General features: G+C 41.1%; 1 protein-coding gene across 9 annotated transcripts in view; it reads left to right on the top strand.

The window, feature by feature from the left end:
• Nucleotides 1-16532, top strand: part of Piezo2 (piezo-type mechanosensitive ion channel component 2) — a 376519-nt gene that overhangs the window by 325210 nt on the left and 34777 nt on the right. For 8 of the 9 annotated variants that reach the window (XR_005496481.2, XM_039097390.2, XM_039097388.2 and 5 more), the window contains 5 exons: nt 21-92; nt 4150-4256; nt 9240-9354; nt 12373-12432; nt 14152-14318. Coding sequence is in view for 8 of the 9 variants with exons in the window: in XM_039097390.2 (XP_038953318.1) it covers nt 21-92; nt 4150-4256; nt 9240-9354; nt 12373-12432; nt 14152-14318 (521 nt within the window). In the remaining variant the exon portion in view is untranslated. Of the gene's footprint in view, nt 1-20; nt 93-4149; nt 4257-5527; nt 5627-9239; nt 9355-12372; nt 12433-14151; nt 14319-16532 lie in introns of all 9 variants that reach the window. The other variant, XM_063277327.1, reaches the window with a different exon arrangement.

The following is a 16532-nucleotide window of genomic DNA, read 5'->3' as shown; positions in this document are numbered from 1 at the left end:
CTGGACATATTTCATTTTAGGAGAAGCAGACAAACAGAAAGCCAAGGGCAAAAAAAAGCAGTGGTGGCGGCCTTGGGTTGATCATGCTTCCAGTAGGTTCTCTTGATCCTCTTCCAATCTCATCAGTTCTAACCCTTATATCCTTGACCAGAATTCAGGCTCCCCATGACCTGTGTGCCCCATGCATGGTTTGACCCTTGTGACTTGATAGGGGGTCAGAGTGTAAGAACACTGCTGTGCTAATGGGTCCCTGGGCCCCCAAGGACCAATTCTTTCTGAGAAATTAGCATGGTGACTAAAGCAAGTCAAAGATGTGATGTAGAAAGTATTATGTAAGAAAGCAAAGAACTAAGGGCACGATCTAAATCTGTGGTCAAGAGCTGTGCTCCCTTTCCATGTGTGGTTTAAAACCCTTAAGGATAATTTTGACTCCTGCTGGGACTCTAAAGGATGACTGCTCTGTTAAAAGTGTCTGTGACCCTCTTTGTAAGGCACTGGGCATGGATGTCAATGAGCCTCCCTCCCTGTCTTCCCAGAGCTTTGATTTTTATTTGCATTTAAGAGTTTTTAGGAATGTGTTTAGTATACAGGTGACAGATAGCCTAAAAATGCATTTACATTGTTCTTTAATTCCTCCAAATCTCAAAATGATTCGGCAACAATCGATACCCCCGACCACCCAGGCCCAGGAAGCAGCACAGCCTCAGATGTGACCAACTCATAGCAAAAACCAGGAAAATAGCATCTGCTAGCCACATAAACTACAATGTGTTTTCCTCCTGATGATAGAAGTGGATGTGTGGTTACAGACACCAATGGCTATATGTGTTCTGTAAAGGCCAATACTGGCCAATAGTTTTATAATGGAATGACCCATTATAATCTAGACTTCCTGGATTCCTTAGGTATAGTAGAAGAGTGAGAAGTTATTATTTTGAAAATAATGTGTAGTATCTTTCACCCTTTTTTGGCTTATGCTATATATCCACGACTTGTTTGCTCAGACAAAGAAACTCACACAGTGCTAAGAACAACCCTGTTGGTAGGAAACCATTAGAAAACTACATTAGGCATGGTTTTTTCCATGAGTTTCACTGCCACCTGCAATTGGTGTCTTGTAAAATCAGCAAGGCAGTTTAAATAGCATGAAATTTGAAAGTTGCTTACTATCTTTGGATTTAATTAGATGTAAACCTTTAATATTTAATTTCAGCAGCATGGTTAAAATTAAAAAGGAGAGCGTGGCAATGAGTTCCACTTCATTTTCTGCCACATTCAAAGGTTCAAGTTGAACATCCATGTGGCATTTCTGTCTGCCATTATTAGGTTAACAACATGTGAACAGCACTAAATGCCTATTCTATCAAGTCACAAGTAAACTGTGCCTACTTTTCTGTTTTTAAAGGGCCTTTGCTAATTTAATGTGACCTATCCATTTCATAAATCACACCATAATGAGTGGGTAAATTCCCATTGCAGTCTCTCCATTTCAGCATCTAACTCATATCAAAAGACTTGGATATGGTCTTCGATAATCACTGTCCATGTTGGTAACAGCTCAACTCCCAGTGATGGTTAATGGCATTAGAATTTTCCGATTCATTTCACCCTCATTATACCAAACTCTTCTGATAATCAACTTTGTGTGCCTTGTTATGACACATCACTGTGCAATAATGGAGACCTGTCTGTAACACATGGTTTGGAATTGTATTCTACGTGTGGTACTAAATTTCTTCTGAACAGTGTATCTTCCTTTCCAAGTTTGAAAGGAACAAAAGGGGAAGACTGTGTCCTTGATTGCTTTTAACTCTTAATGCTCCAGCATTTACCTTTAGATCTGGAAGAATGTTATTAGAGGACCTTGATTTTCATCTGTTGAGTGTCTGGGCTGGGCATTCGAATCCTTTCTGAGAGATGCTCAGCTTACGTGGAGATGCAGTGTCTATTAATAAGGATGCTTGTTGAGATGGTTGGTCGGCAGCAAAAACGTCAGCACAAGCAGTGGTGGCAAATTTGGTAGTTCCAAACCTATGCACACACACAGGACTGCATTATTGCTGTTCAATGATACCTTCCTTCCCAGTGGAGTGTGTCTCTGGATCAGTTCCATGTGACCTAATCAATACCTAACCTTGCTTTATTGATACACATCTGGCATAAAGCGTCAAGTTTCTGTGGACACGAGTAGTGGTGGGAGTCTAAAAGTTAGTTCCGTACTAAGTAATTTATCAGTGACACCAACATCTGTGATCTCTGTCTGGACACAGCCTGGAGGCATTGTCTTCGTATACACTGATGTATGCGGACTTTTTACGTTGTATTTGTGCTTTACTTTGTACAATGTACTTTTCAAATTATCACCAGCAGCCCACGCTAAGTGTTTGACTTCCCTCGCTTTGCTTCAACAATATTTTCTGAAGGACTAAGAGACTTGAAAAAAAACATTTCACTGCATCAAGTGTACCAGTTTCACTTGTTTATATAATAAATTTGTGATATTACTAATAATAACATCAATGCTTAAGATGAACATCATTTGGGCTCAACCCTATGAATAATAATGATGGAAGGTATGATTGAATACAACTCCAGCTACTGTTGATCTTTATGCCTATAATGAGGGTAAAATGCTCCGTCCCATAATGCCCTGTGTTTGTCCCACTAGACCATTTGATGCAGAGTCCACAAAAACTTCCCTGCAAAATCTCTCAGCTTAAGTGAAGGCATTACTTTAATAGTCTCCCTCACTGTCAAATGTAATGCTATGGTTTTGGTTTGTTCTTGCTTATTATTACCTTATGTTGTATTGCATTGATTCCCTCGGGCCTGGACCCAATCCTCTAGGCCTGTTTTTTTTTTCCTTCAAAACATGAGTAACAAATCACAGTGCTTCTGTTCAAGGATATAAGGCCCAATTCGTTCACTCTGCATCTTCTTGAATGAAGGCTCAGAGTCATCTGACACAATAGACGAAATGGTTCAACTGTTTGACCATAGCCAGTGACATTCAAGCAACTAGTTTTAAACAAGCCAAGGTTTCCTATTACCTTATCAGGTATAAGTCCAAATTACAGCTTAAAACATTGCAATTCTCTCACTTCAGAGATGCAATCCCATATACAATTAGAAATCATGACTGTGCTTTCCCATAATGATGGTACAGTTCTTGTAGCATCAGAAGGGATCTCTCTTCTCTATTAAATTCAAAAGTTTTCAAACATATAAGGACTGAATTCCCTAATTGTCTTAAAGACATCTCGGATTTCTCTTTTCCTATTCCTGACACAGACAGTATGTTCTTGCAGGGCAAGTGTCAGAAGGGGCAGAAGCAGGCCATACTGTTTGTGCTTTGCACCTGATGGTCAGTAGAGTTCCCCTTGGATTTCATTATGTTCCCAGGGAGTGGCTTGTTGACCAGAAGTATGACAGAGCTAAACCCTATGGACCAAGAATGCTGTTCTCAATCAGTCCCGTGGCCATTTGAAAAAAAAAAAGTCAGACACAATGCTGTTATGCTGTTATCTTGTTTTGTTTTTTGATATTACCTACCCTTTTCCTCTTTGTGGCAACGTGTTTGTTATTGTTGTTGTTGTTGTTGTTGTTGTTTATTTTATTTTGTTTTTTTTAACTTGTTCAAATGTCTCGTCTTCTGTTGCCTCATGTGTTGCCAGGTCTGCATAGTATTAAAGTGAAGTAGAGGCTGGTGGCACTGGCCTTCATCCTGGGTCAGCCTGCTTGGTTGTCTGTACCAGACCATGCCAAATCTTCCACTTCACTCTGGCCTTTGTCTAGATGATCAAAATTGATGAATTGCGAAGCAAGGGTGTTCAAGTATCTTGGCATCTCCAAATGGATTCAGCCCTATAAAACAGTGAAGAAGGAAGAAATTGTCGGGTCAACCCCATGGTTGCTGATCTCTTAAATGGCACAGACAAGGCCTCATGCTCTGTAGACCCAGCCATGCCAGCACTGTATAGCCCTAGACTAAAACAGTTTCTTTATATCTGTTTCCTCCTGCTAACATCTCTTGCTGTGGTCTTCTTGAGGGCCGTCTGTGTATCTTTGGGGGGGTGTGCATTTCATTAATAAGCCCCCAGGTTTCTCGTGTCTCTTTCGAGAAGTAAGCAAATATTTTGTTCTGCTTAGTGGTCAGGAGTGGAGATTATTATTTGTTTGAAACGGATAGTGAAGAGGAGGAAGAAGAGGAACTCAAAAAGGAGGATGAAGAACCACCACGGAAGTCTGCATTCCAGGTAATTAGAGGGAGGGGGACAATGGCGGCCGTCACTAGGTAGAAATGCAGCTGTTGGTTTTTAATGAACAAGTCTTGCTTGCAGGCCTGAAAGACCTCCTCTGCACTCCTGTGAGTGCCCTCAGAGTCTTCTGGTGGATATCCGGATCTCTTGAGTTGTATTTCTAATTAAACTGCAGCACTGCCCCCTCTCAGTAATGTCCTACAAACCACTTCACATGAACAGGATGTGGGTCAGCTCTTCGTCCTGACATCAAAGCAACTTGGATGACCTAAGCAAAAGAAAAAAAATTCTGTTGCAAGCAGACAGGTTTCTCAGCATCACCTCCGATTGCTTGAATACTGGACTCACAAGTTCCCTGTGTGAAAGAGTTGATTGTGTAAATAATACAGGTGCTCTGCTTTGAAACAATCAATTGAATACTGTGTTTAGACCTTGAAAACTCGCTTCATCTTTTTTGGTACTGCTAATGATATCAGAATACTAAATAGAGACCATAAACAGCCAGCCCAGTTCTGATCCTTTTCAGCTGAGACCTCTCTGTTCAGGAACCTGCTGACTCAACCTCGGCTCTGACCCACCTGCCAACACAGTTGTTCTTGGGAGTAGGATGTGATCCATCCTTCTTGAAAATGAGTGCACGGGGTGGGGAGGCAAACTCTTTGTACATGTTTCTCTAACTCTGGACCACAGGCTAGAACAGCTATATCCCATTGGTCATAGTACAGGCCATGTAGAAAGATATCCACAAAACCCCCTGGTTACCCATGATAAGGCTACGAATTTTTCCCTAGACAGGGCTCTCATAACTGGGCAAGCTCAAATGCCTGGTCTTTGTGATGACATCAAAAAGCCAAGTGGTTTGTGGAGACTCCTTGGTGTGTGATGTTGCCTCCCTGGCTCAATTGCTTCTCTGTGTGTTCAGTGACCATGTTTGTGTACATGAATGAAGGTGTTTGCCAAATACTAATGACTTACCAGCTTTACTTTTTATCTAATAAATTTTATACTAACCACCACTTACCATGCAGCAAGAAGAGAACATGGACCATCCTCCCTGTGTTTATGGACTACATGCTTTGACTGAGTCTGCTTTTTCCTAACTTCTAAACCCAGGACATTTTTATTCTAGCTTCGGTGATTGGCTTGTTTTAACCTCCACATTAATCGTAGAGACAAACCCGTGCAACATCATATATTAAACTGTTAACTTTTGTTTGGTTGGGTTTTTTTTTTCCTACTAATTACTCTTGCTTTGTCCTTCTTTGTAGAGAGCTATTGGGAAGTTTGCCTCAGCCATTTTAGCCTTGCCAAAGTCTGTCATTAAACTTCCCAAAACTATTCTTCAGTATTTAATCAGAGCTGCAAAGGTATTTCATGTTTTACTGATGTGTAGCGTGTGGCTCTCTGCTCCGTAGAACTTTAGTAAAACATTCTGATACCTACATTTTCTCTCTTCTATGACTTGTACATTGAAAATACCATACGGATATAAAACATGGAGTCTTTCAAAAACAGTTCTAAGGAGCCAGACTTCTTATCATTTTACTACTTTTTAAAGTAGACACCACCTGAGATAATCAAAAATAGAAAGAGAAAATGCAGATATGCGTGAACTTTCTCTCTTCATACTTTTATGTAAGTTATACCTCATTTTAAGAGGGTTACATCTGATTGCATGCATCAGTTGACCGTGAGTAAAATGTTAATATTTTTTCTCAGAAAGCTGGTAAAAAACAATCTGAACAATCTTAAAAAAAAAACAAAAAAAAAAAACCTCCCCTAAATGTCCCCTTTTCAGCTTCTTGTTAGCCTTCGGCCTCCTCATTTGGATCCAATTGTCTAGTTCCTGTATCCAGCATACCTCCTTTCCTCGCTGCTCACTCCCAGAGCACAACAGTGCTACTGAATTCAGTTTAGCTACACATTTGTTTCATTCATCTAATACACGCTGGACGTCAGTCGACTGCCCATATCACAGTCATCTCGTTATTAAAATCCACAAGGAAAAATTCATCCATCTTGTATTTTGTAGTACCGTGCTTTTCCTTCCAAACTCAGCCAGGCCTGAGCTCTAAATCACTTGGGTCATTATGATATGATGATCCTTGAATTCAAGCAAACAGTTGGGACAGTGACAGAGACCAGTGTGCCTTGCCTTTTTCTAATGATCTCATTTCCGTGCTTACTCTGTTCCCACTGGTCATATGGACCTGAAATTCTGAGTCTCTGTAAAGCTCGAAGGTGAGGCCCAATTGCTGCTCTACCTAGAGCCACAGAACTCACCCTCCGACTGCCTTTCACTTTAAATTGCAGAATTTAAATGACTTGAATTAATAGTCGCTGCTGCTGTGGGGACTTTATCTTTTCTTCTTTAGGAGTACATATAAAATCCATAACTCATAATTTTAAAATTATTAAAGAGAGAGGTTACAATTGATCCATCCCTTTGTGTTACTTAAGACAAAGCTACAGATGATTGATTGATGGATTTAGAAGCTTCTGGATCACAGTCCAGTTTGAGGACAAATTATACAATGTTACCAATTGGAGTTAAGAATCCCCACTCTAATAACACTCTCTCTGTTTAAAAGAATCTATACATTTTTGCCTAATGGCCTTTTGATAAAAACCAAATCTCATTTTCCAAACATAAACTTTAAGATAAAGTCAGACACACACACACACACACACACACACACACACACACACACACACACGGCAGTGACTATTAACTGAGCCCTCAGACTTTGTGTGTATACTTCCAAAACACTTTCCCCTTCCGGTCATGTAGTTAAAAGTCTGACACCCGGGGTTGGGGATTTAGCTCAGTGGTAGAGCGCTTGCCTAGCAAGCGCAAGGCCCTGGGTTCGGTCCCCAGCTCCGAAAAAAAAAAAGAAAAAGAAAAGTCTGACACCCTAGACAAGCCACCAAGTCAGGTGTGAGTTAGATTGAACCGCAACGTCATGATTTGGAAGGTCAGCCAAAATCTTCCATTTCTTGACTCAATGAAGACCAGAGAACCCTTTTCTGAAATAGGAAAAGGCAAAACTGGCTGTCAGTCAAATATTTGAAACTTTAAAATGTTTATGTTTCAAAATGGCAGTCCTGAGATAGCGTTATCTGAGAACAAGAGGTCAGTGGTTCACAGTGTGGTTGCTCTGTCTTGCTTCCTGAGCTTGCATGACCAGAATGTTCCTCTCACCAAGAAGACACTGATGGGTTCACCCCTTAGGGACCTTCAGAGTCCAACTATGTCAGGGACCAACTATGTCAGACCATTGATGCTCCCTGACTTGCTTTTCATAAAGCCCGTTGATCCTGCTCTTCTCCACCCTCCTCTCTCCCTCCCAGCTGTTTGCTTTCTCTTCAGAAAAAAAAGGATGTCCTACAATTCATGTGCCTGCTCTACTCGCAAATCATTACCTTTTAACTTCTATTTGGGATTCTTTCATTTTATAAAAGAATAATAGTTTAATACTTTCCTTGAATGAAATGTCATCCTATGTTGTTCTTAAGCCTGAAGATTTACTATTAGTTACATTTCTCTTAAAACAAGCTGTATCGTGCAAATTTGCCTTTTAATGTACTAAACCTGAGAGACAGGTAGCCAGACTCTCAAACTAATGTGTTCAGTGAAGATCCAGCAGTCCTTGACTTTGATCTTACTGAACATCAGTTCGTCTTCTAATTCCACAGAAAAGGACATTTCACCTCTGGGATTTGTTATCTAGCAATAATACGAGTTTTACATTTGTGCTCATTGACCATAAAATTCACATTTCTACCAGTGAGGAAAAAGGAAGTGTCTTTTCTTGGACCATGTAGCCCTCACATTTTCATACGTGGAAGAGTTGAATCTTTATTTTCTATTGACAACAGAACATAATCTGTTTATGTTGTTTTCAAAAAAAGACCCTGAAATATGAAAATAATGTAGGATAAAATGGCACTGTATGGGTTTACAGCTGTCCCTTCTGTGTGCTTGTCTTAATCATGACAATGGAAAACCCAGCTTCCCTGAGACCAGATGTCGCATGTTAAGCATGCCTGCTTGGCTTCGTGGGGGCTGATTTTATGCATCAGGTCTTCGTTCTATTGCTTTGCATGCTTCCGGGGACATGAGGGGGTGAATCTTTCCAAACTGCTCTTTCCTGCTTATTTACTGATTGTAAAATGTATTTGACAGTTGTCAGTTCTTTTTTTTTTCTTTTATTAACTTGAGTATTTCTTATATACATTTCTGAGACACCGGTGTCCCTCCCTGCTTTCCCGGAATAGCTCACTCTTATACTGACTCTTTTTTTTTTCTTTTAACTTTTAAAATACTCATCCCTCTGTAGAGTGTCTTTCTCAAGTTACCCATAACCACTATTAGGAGAATGTTGAAGATGCAAAAACTTACTTCTCCCAAGTAAATACGACAATTAAAGATGTCATTTTGCTGTTGACTAAAAAAGTCTGTGGTGGGAGCAACTCCTCTACTGGAGTTTATCAAGACTTCCGACTTTAGCTTGTGGAGGGCAAAGCAAAAAGTTTCATGATGGAGTATCACAAACATTGGTGGTTTCAGTGAAATGACGGTTTGGTTTTTACCCAGAGTTTATGTCAAGATCATCGGTGACACCAAAGGGAGTATATCCCCTCAACTGTTCATATGTTACATCCTATGGTAACAGAAGAACAGCTTAAGGTGGATGGATGTAGTGGTACACGCCTTTAATCCGGAAGCTTGGGAGGCAGAAGCAGGTAGCTCTACAAAGCAAGTTCTAGGCCAGCCAGGAGAGACCCTACCTCTTATAATGAGACCCTATCTCAAGCAAACAAGCAAACAAACAAAAACTAAACCAGCAGAAGTCAACTCAACATAAGAGAAATTTGTAAAAGAGAAGCATTCTTACACAGAAGAAGCTTGACTTAGGTCCATTTTCATCTTCAAATGCCTTTTGAAAGTCAGAAAATAATTGGATGGTCTCCTTTCAGTTCGTCTACCAAGCCTGGATTACCGATCCTAAAACAGCACTCCGACAGAGGAGGAAAGAGAAGAAGAAAATGGCCAGAGAAGAGCAGAAGGGAAGACGCAAAGGATCTGGGGAGGGTGAGTGCCCAGCAGGAAGCAGCCACTGGCTGTGCACCACCAGCAGGGGACATGGGATACCTAGGTTGCCTCTGGGTGGGGTTTTTCCATGCAATAGAGTTGATGATTTTGAAGGGATTGTATTAGCAAAGCATGGTGGAATTCTTTCTTAAGTTTCTTTTCTGTGAGAAAGACCATGACCCAAAGCAACTTGTGGAGGAACAGATTTGTTTTACCTTTAAACTTGTGCATCACTGAGGGAAGGCAAGGCAGGAACTTGGGAAGGATACAGGAATGCCTAATAATTCTATAAGTCTGTGTTCTCACAACAGGACCACCCACCAAGGGGTGGCAGAGCCCCCACAATGAGCTGAGCCCTCCTACTTAATTATCAGTTGAGAAAATGTACCACAGGCTTGACTCCAGGTGGAGGTATTTTCTCAATTCATGCCCGGCTTTCAAAGTGCCTCTAGTCTAATTGGCACAAAAGTAGCTATTTCAAAACCTGTCTAGTAGTTTCGTGACATTTAAGTGAAACCCAATATTTTACAAAATATCAGGCATCTATTGAAAGCACTAATGGAACAAGGAAAATCAGAGTACCTCAACCCAGTATTTGAGAGTGTGAATGGGTATGTGTCATAGAGTCTAAATGTAATTGAAGGAAGGTAAACAAGACCCCGCATTATTGTATTAATAACAGTGGCTGCTTCTTGGGAGAGCAGAAGTTAACGATGTGATTGAAGGGAACCCTAGGTTTGTGTGCTACAGTTTGATTTTGTGGAAAGATAATGCAGTCATGGGTTCCTTGTGAAGTTAAGAAATTCAAAAGCATACCTCAAAATTTCTCATGTAAATGATTATAAAATTTGTTCATTTTTTTAACCTTCCCTCTCTTAGTATCTCCTGGTAGCTATGACTGCATTTTATAAAAGTAAATTTAATCTACACCCAATATAATGAGTGGTGGAGGCAGATCCAGAATCTGGTGAATGAACCTGCGTACACACACACACACACACACACACACACACACACACTCACATACACACACACTCACACACACCACACACACATACCACACACACATACCACACACACATACCACACACATACTCACACACACCACACACACATACCACACACACTCACACACACACTCACACACACTCACTCACACTCACACTCACACACTCACACACACTCACATACTCACACTCACACACACATACTCACACACACCACACACACATACCACTCACACTCACACTCACACACTCACACACACACACTCACACACACACTCACATACACACACACTCACACACACCACACACATACACACTCTCACACTCACACACACTCTCACACTCACACACACATACACACACTCTCACACACACCACACACACCACACACACATACCACACACACATACCACACACACACTCACACACACACACACTCACACACACTCTCACACTCACACACACATACACACACTCTCACACTCACACACACATACACACACTCTCACACTCACACACACACTCACACACACCACACACACCACACACACATACCACACACACACTCACACACACACACACTCACACACTCACACACACTCACACACTCACACACACACACACACACACTCACATACACACATAGTGCCTCCCGGAAAAATGCATCCTACGCAAATGGGGCGTTGGTCTTCTCCCCCTTTGGCAAATACATGTCGTTTGTTTGTTCACGTTCCAGATTTGAGTTCATGTGCACAAAGGCATCTTGAACTTTCATTAGTAATGTATCATGAACATTTCTCCAATTAAATATTTATGAAACTGCTGGTATTTTTAATGTCTACAAAAGGCTCCACAGTACAGATATGCATAACTTATTCAATTAGTTCATCATGAATGGGCAGAAAGATTGCTTCCTGATTTTATCACAGCAAACAATGCCATAATGAGTATCCTTGCAAAAAAACTCACATGTAGTCATGCATGAAGGTATGTGAAAGTCTGGCAGAGGTTAAGAGTAGCACACACTTTTACAGAATAAATGCTCAAAAGTAGGAACTGGGTGAAAGGTTCTGCTTCATACACTTTAATAGTTCCCCTCCCCACAAGTTTTTAGTAATTTGTGTTCTTCTATGCCAAATAAAAGAAGTGCATTTCTTATGATGCCATACCAAAGCCCTCACTGTCCTTTTTACTATTTCTTTCCTGAGGGGTGACAGATGTCTTGTGTTTTCATTGGAAATTGGTTTAATCCTTATCCAATGATTCTGGGCATTTCTACTTTATGTTGTCTGCGTAATTTATAGTTGAAAGTTCAAACATAGCTGTCACTGTCCTCTGCCATTCTATGGGAGTGTTTCTTCTTTTCTTATTAATTAGGGCTACTGTACATCAGGCATATTGCCTCCTGTGGTGTGTTATGATCATGATTGCCTGTTCAATGCTTGCCTTTTAATTTAGTTTATGATACGCATCTATCTAAACATATGGGATTGCTTTGATATTGAAACATGCCTAAATTGCTGATATTTTAGAGTCATTATCTTGCTAAAAAGGAAAGCCTCTACCACCCAATGTTAAGCAAATGTTCTCCTGTATTTCCTACTGGTTTTACCGATGTCTTGAATATTTTTGGTTACTCCGTGTAGTAGAGGTATGCTTTTATACAGTTAGTCACATGAGCAATGATGCTCGCCCTACTTATTTTAAAAGTCACCCTTTAGTGTTAGAAATGAGCAGTACTCAAGCCATAAGTCTTAACTCAGCTTACATATGAACTGCGGCTGCATTCTGACTCGTTCTCCTATTGCGGAGCTACGAATCTCTGTTACAGGCTTCTGAGTGTAGTAGCCATGGAGTTAGCTTTAATATTTAATGAGGCAGACTCACCTCACCCTCATTTTATTCAACAAGCGTATATCTGGCCCAAAATTTTTCTGAATATTCTTTGGTCATGAGAATTGCTCAAGATTCTATAATGTACATTCTATATGATAAAACATATTATGTGCAGGTCCAGTGGAATGGGAAGACAGAGAAGATGAGCCAATCAAAAAGAAATCTGATGGACCAGGTAACAAAATAGAGACCAAGATCATCTGGGAGGACTCCTTTGCCTGCTCCTGGGACTCTTTTCCTCCGTTGGGTTGCTATTCCTGCGCATAAGTGATAAAGACAGACAGACAGACACACAGACAGACACACAGACACACAGAAAGGTCTACTCCTATTCTGAGCCTTCCTCGTTGTAGATAGTAATAGGCGTACAACCCATGGTTTCATTATACCTGACCAAAGCCAAATGACTGCTGCAGCCCGATAGATAAACCTGTCTGTCCACCTCATTGCCTAGTTAGAGCTCCTTAAGTCTATTTGTTGGCAAATCCCAACATCATACAGAGTTACTAGTTAGCATCCTATAGCTTACTAGATATAACCCTCCCATAACTGCAGGCTTGCCTTGCCTGCTTCTTCCCAGTTGCCCAATCTCTGGCCTGGTACTATAGCTCTTCTCTCTGTTTCTGTATCACTACTTTAGATGCTAAATCTAAGTGATGTCATCTGGCATGTAGGTTTCCACACCTGGCTTATTTAGCACAACACAATGGCCTCTACAGTCATCAACACTGTTCCAAGTGACAGAACTTTCTTGTCTTTTAAAGCTGAGTGATGGTCCTAAAGATGAGATCACCCGTCACTAAACTCCCTCCCCTCAATCTTTCTGAGTGTTCAAATGCCTTAAAGATAGGCTCTAGGGGGCTCTGGGAGATGTGCATGTTGTTGGCACTTTGATCACAATAGGACTCTGAGCTGAGTGGCTGTGTGACATCTCTCCAGTGTTTCTAGACACAGCTGTAGTCAAGGATAAAACTCATTATCAATTCCAGGGGTTTTGCTGCCTGTCGATCATGATAGATCCCATGTGAAGAGTTTGTTGACATAAAATTCCATCGAATTGTGTGAAGGAGATCAATCTGTGGTGTGTGAGCACACACAGCCCATGGAGTGAGCTCTGTGAAGTATCAGATGGTTTGCCAGAAGTACGAATGCAAGGGGAATAAAGAGGTTCCACCAATAATCCCTAATATAGTTGTAGGGAAACATTCAAGGGCCCCTGTGAGACTGCACAAATCAATCCTATTCCTGAGTCAATACTAGGTTCACTTGGAGTTGCAATCTCTGCTTTTACCAAACTTCTTACAGAGAAGCCTATATATGTATGGGTTTTTCCCTGACATAGGTTCATCCAACTGCATACCAACATGTAAGCAAAAAAAAATGTATCTCTATTGAATGAATACAGATCTTTTTTCTGTCTTCCTCTAAGTAGCACAGTGTAGCAAACACTTCAATAGAGTGTTCCTGGTAGCAAGTATTACAAGTAATCTAGAGACGGCTCAAACTATGAGGAAGAGTGTGTAGAGATTCTATACATAGAGTAAAGTTAACAGTTTCACATATGGCAGGGATTTGACCCCCCACAGAGCTTGATATCTTTAGAGGTCCTGTCAGTCCATAGGAGCACTGAGGGACTATGTTGAGACCTGTTATGACCGACATGACAAATCCCTCCTGAGTCTGGCTTAACTCTGCCACTCTCCGTGTAGAGGGCCACACAGGTGTTTGGACCTCAGTCCCCCTCTGTGTCCCTAAGGATGAGGAGCCCCGTTCCCATTAGGGACAATCCTACAAAATCCAGATCTGGATGTGGTGTACCTCGAAGTGTATTCAACGGCACAGGTCTTGGGCGTGTTCCATGCCCATGAAACTGTGCCTTGCTTCCTCTGCCTAGATAATATCATCAAGAGGATATTTAATATCCTGAAGTTCACCTGGGTCCTGTTCCTGGCCACAGTGGACAGTTTCACTACTTGGCTCAACTCCATCTCAAGAGAGCATATCGACATATCCACAGTTCTGCGGATTGAAAGATGCATGCTGACCCGAGAGATAAAGAAGGTAGTGCTTTTGGCAGCCTCTCCTTTACTACTTGCTATGTCCAAAGAGCTGCCATGTCCATGCGGACTTGGTGCATCCCAGCCCAAAATACATGGGGTCAGAGGAGTTTCAAATTTCCAATTTTGGTTTCAGATACAAAATATTTTCACCTAAATAATGAAATACTCTGGGGGAGGGAACCCAAATATTAACATGAAATTGTATTTCTATTTCATCATATATGTGACCTGGAAGTTATTTCTTAGACTGTTTCAAGTGTACTTGCGTTTTAACTGCAACTGTCCGGGGTGTGGTGCTTGCATAGAATTTTCCATCCATTGACAGCATGCCAGCAGTGTTCAAGTGGTTTCAACCGTGGGGGTATTTGAATTTCAGATTGTCAACCTGTGTCCTCGCTAGTTGTATTGTTGTTGCTGTTGTTTGTTTTGTTTTCCTCCAACTTGGCACAAGTTAGAGCCATGTGAGAAGAGGAACCTCAAATGAGAAAATGCCTGCATCACAGTGCTGGTGGGCAAGTCAGCGAGCCTTTCATGTGGGAGGGTCACATCCCATCCCAGACACATGGTCTTAGGTCCTGTAAGAAAGGGGAGTGAACAAACCATGGGACGCAAGCAAGCCAGTAAGCATCACTCCTCTGTGGACTCCGCTTCAGTTCTTGCCTCCAAGTTCCCACCTTGAGCTCTCATCCTGGCTTCCTTCAGTGATGGATTATAAACTAAAATTGAGCAAATTATTTTGTATCAAATTGCTTTTGGACTTGGTATTCATCACAGAAAGAGAAACCTGATGAAGACAACCTTATCTAAAACTCTTAAAATAAAATCCTATCTTCCTGGAGAGCAATTATATAACCATTTAGTTCTTTGTGTGAGGTGTATCTTATGCTCATAAACTCACACACACACACACACACACACACACACACACACACTCCACAGGTCCTTGGAAAATCCACAATTTATTCATTTTCTCACTTCTATCAGAGTTTAGAGGTATGTTGTACCCTATTTAGCATTTTAATCTGAAACCTCCATAAAAATAATTTGATATAAGGGGAGACACTAACAAAATACACAAAAGTTATATATGGTTTATAGATTGTGTTTAAAGGTGTCTATTTTTATACATATAATTTTGTCAATTATAGCATAATGGGGTTGAGAACACTTTTAAAATATATAAAATATACAAAAATAGAAACAAAAATTAACAATGAAGATAAATTGCATAGCTGAAATTAACCTATTTGAACAGGGATTTGATATTCTTCTCCACTCAGCTTGAACCGGTTTCTGGAAAAGTGATATGACATAGCATAATTATCCTCATGTAAAAATTACACCCAGCATATGACCTTAGTTTTTGCTGTGATAAAATGTCTGTCAAAAGCAAGTTAAGGATGGACTGAGGGTTATCTTACAGCTTGAAGAGATACAGTCTACAATGGTGATGGCAGGGAAGGCGGGACAGTAGTCGAGGAGGGCAAGGTCACTTTGCATCCACAGACAGGAAACAGAGGGAGATAAATGTGGCTACTTGGCTGGTGTCTTGTCAGACACTATTGCTGTGATAAAACACCATGACCAAGAGCAAGTTGGGGAGGAAAAGGTTCATCTTTGGCTTGCACTTCCAGACCACTGTCCATCATAAAAGGAAGTCAGGACAGGAACTCAAACAGGGCAGGAAATGGAAGCAGGAGCTGATGCAGAGGCCATGGAGGGGTGCTGCTTACTGGCTTGCTTTCTTATAGAACTCAGGACCACCAGCTGAGAGATGGGACCATCCATAATGGGCTAGGCCCTCCCCTACCAATCAGTGATTAGGACAATACTTGTACAGAGCCTGGTCTCATGGAAGCATTTTCTTAATTGATGTTCCCTCCTTTCGGATGATTTTCTGTTGTGTCGACTTGACATAAAACTATCCAGCATAGCTGGATTCCCTCTATTTGTACTTTTATACAAATAGAGGAGTTTCAGCCCATGGGATGATGTCATTCACATTCACGACAGATCCACCTTCCTCAGTTTAAATCTTTCTATTAATGCCCCTGAAGACATTCTGAGAAGTGTGTCCTAAGTAGTTCTGAATCCAGTCAGGTTGACAGTGAAGATCAACCCTGATGGCCATAAATGACCTGACATTAACCCCTAAATTAACTCCCCAGTCCTTATCATAGATGTGTGCAAGCCCTACAAGTTGTCAGTATTGACA

Source organism: Rattus norvegicus, chromosome 18, assembly GCF_036323735.1.
Source record: "Rattus norvegicus strain BN/NHsdMcwi chromosome 18, GRCr8, whole genome shotgun sequence".
Taxonomy (NCBI): Eukaryota; Metazoa; Chordata; class Mammalia; order Rodentia; family Muridae; genus Rattus; species Rattus norvegicus.
This window is presented reverse-complemented; position numbering and strand designations above follow the sequence as displayed.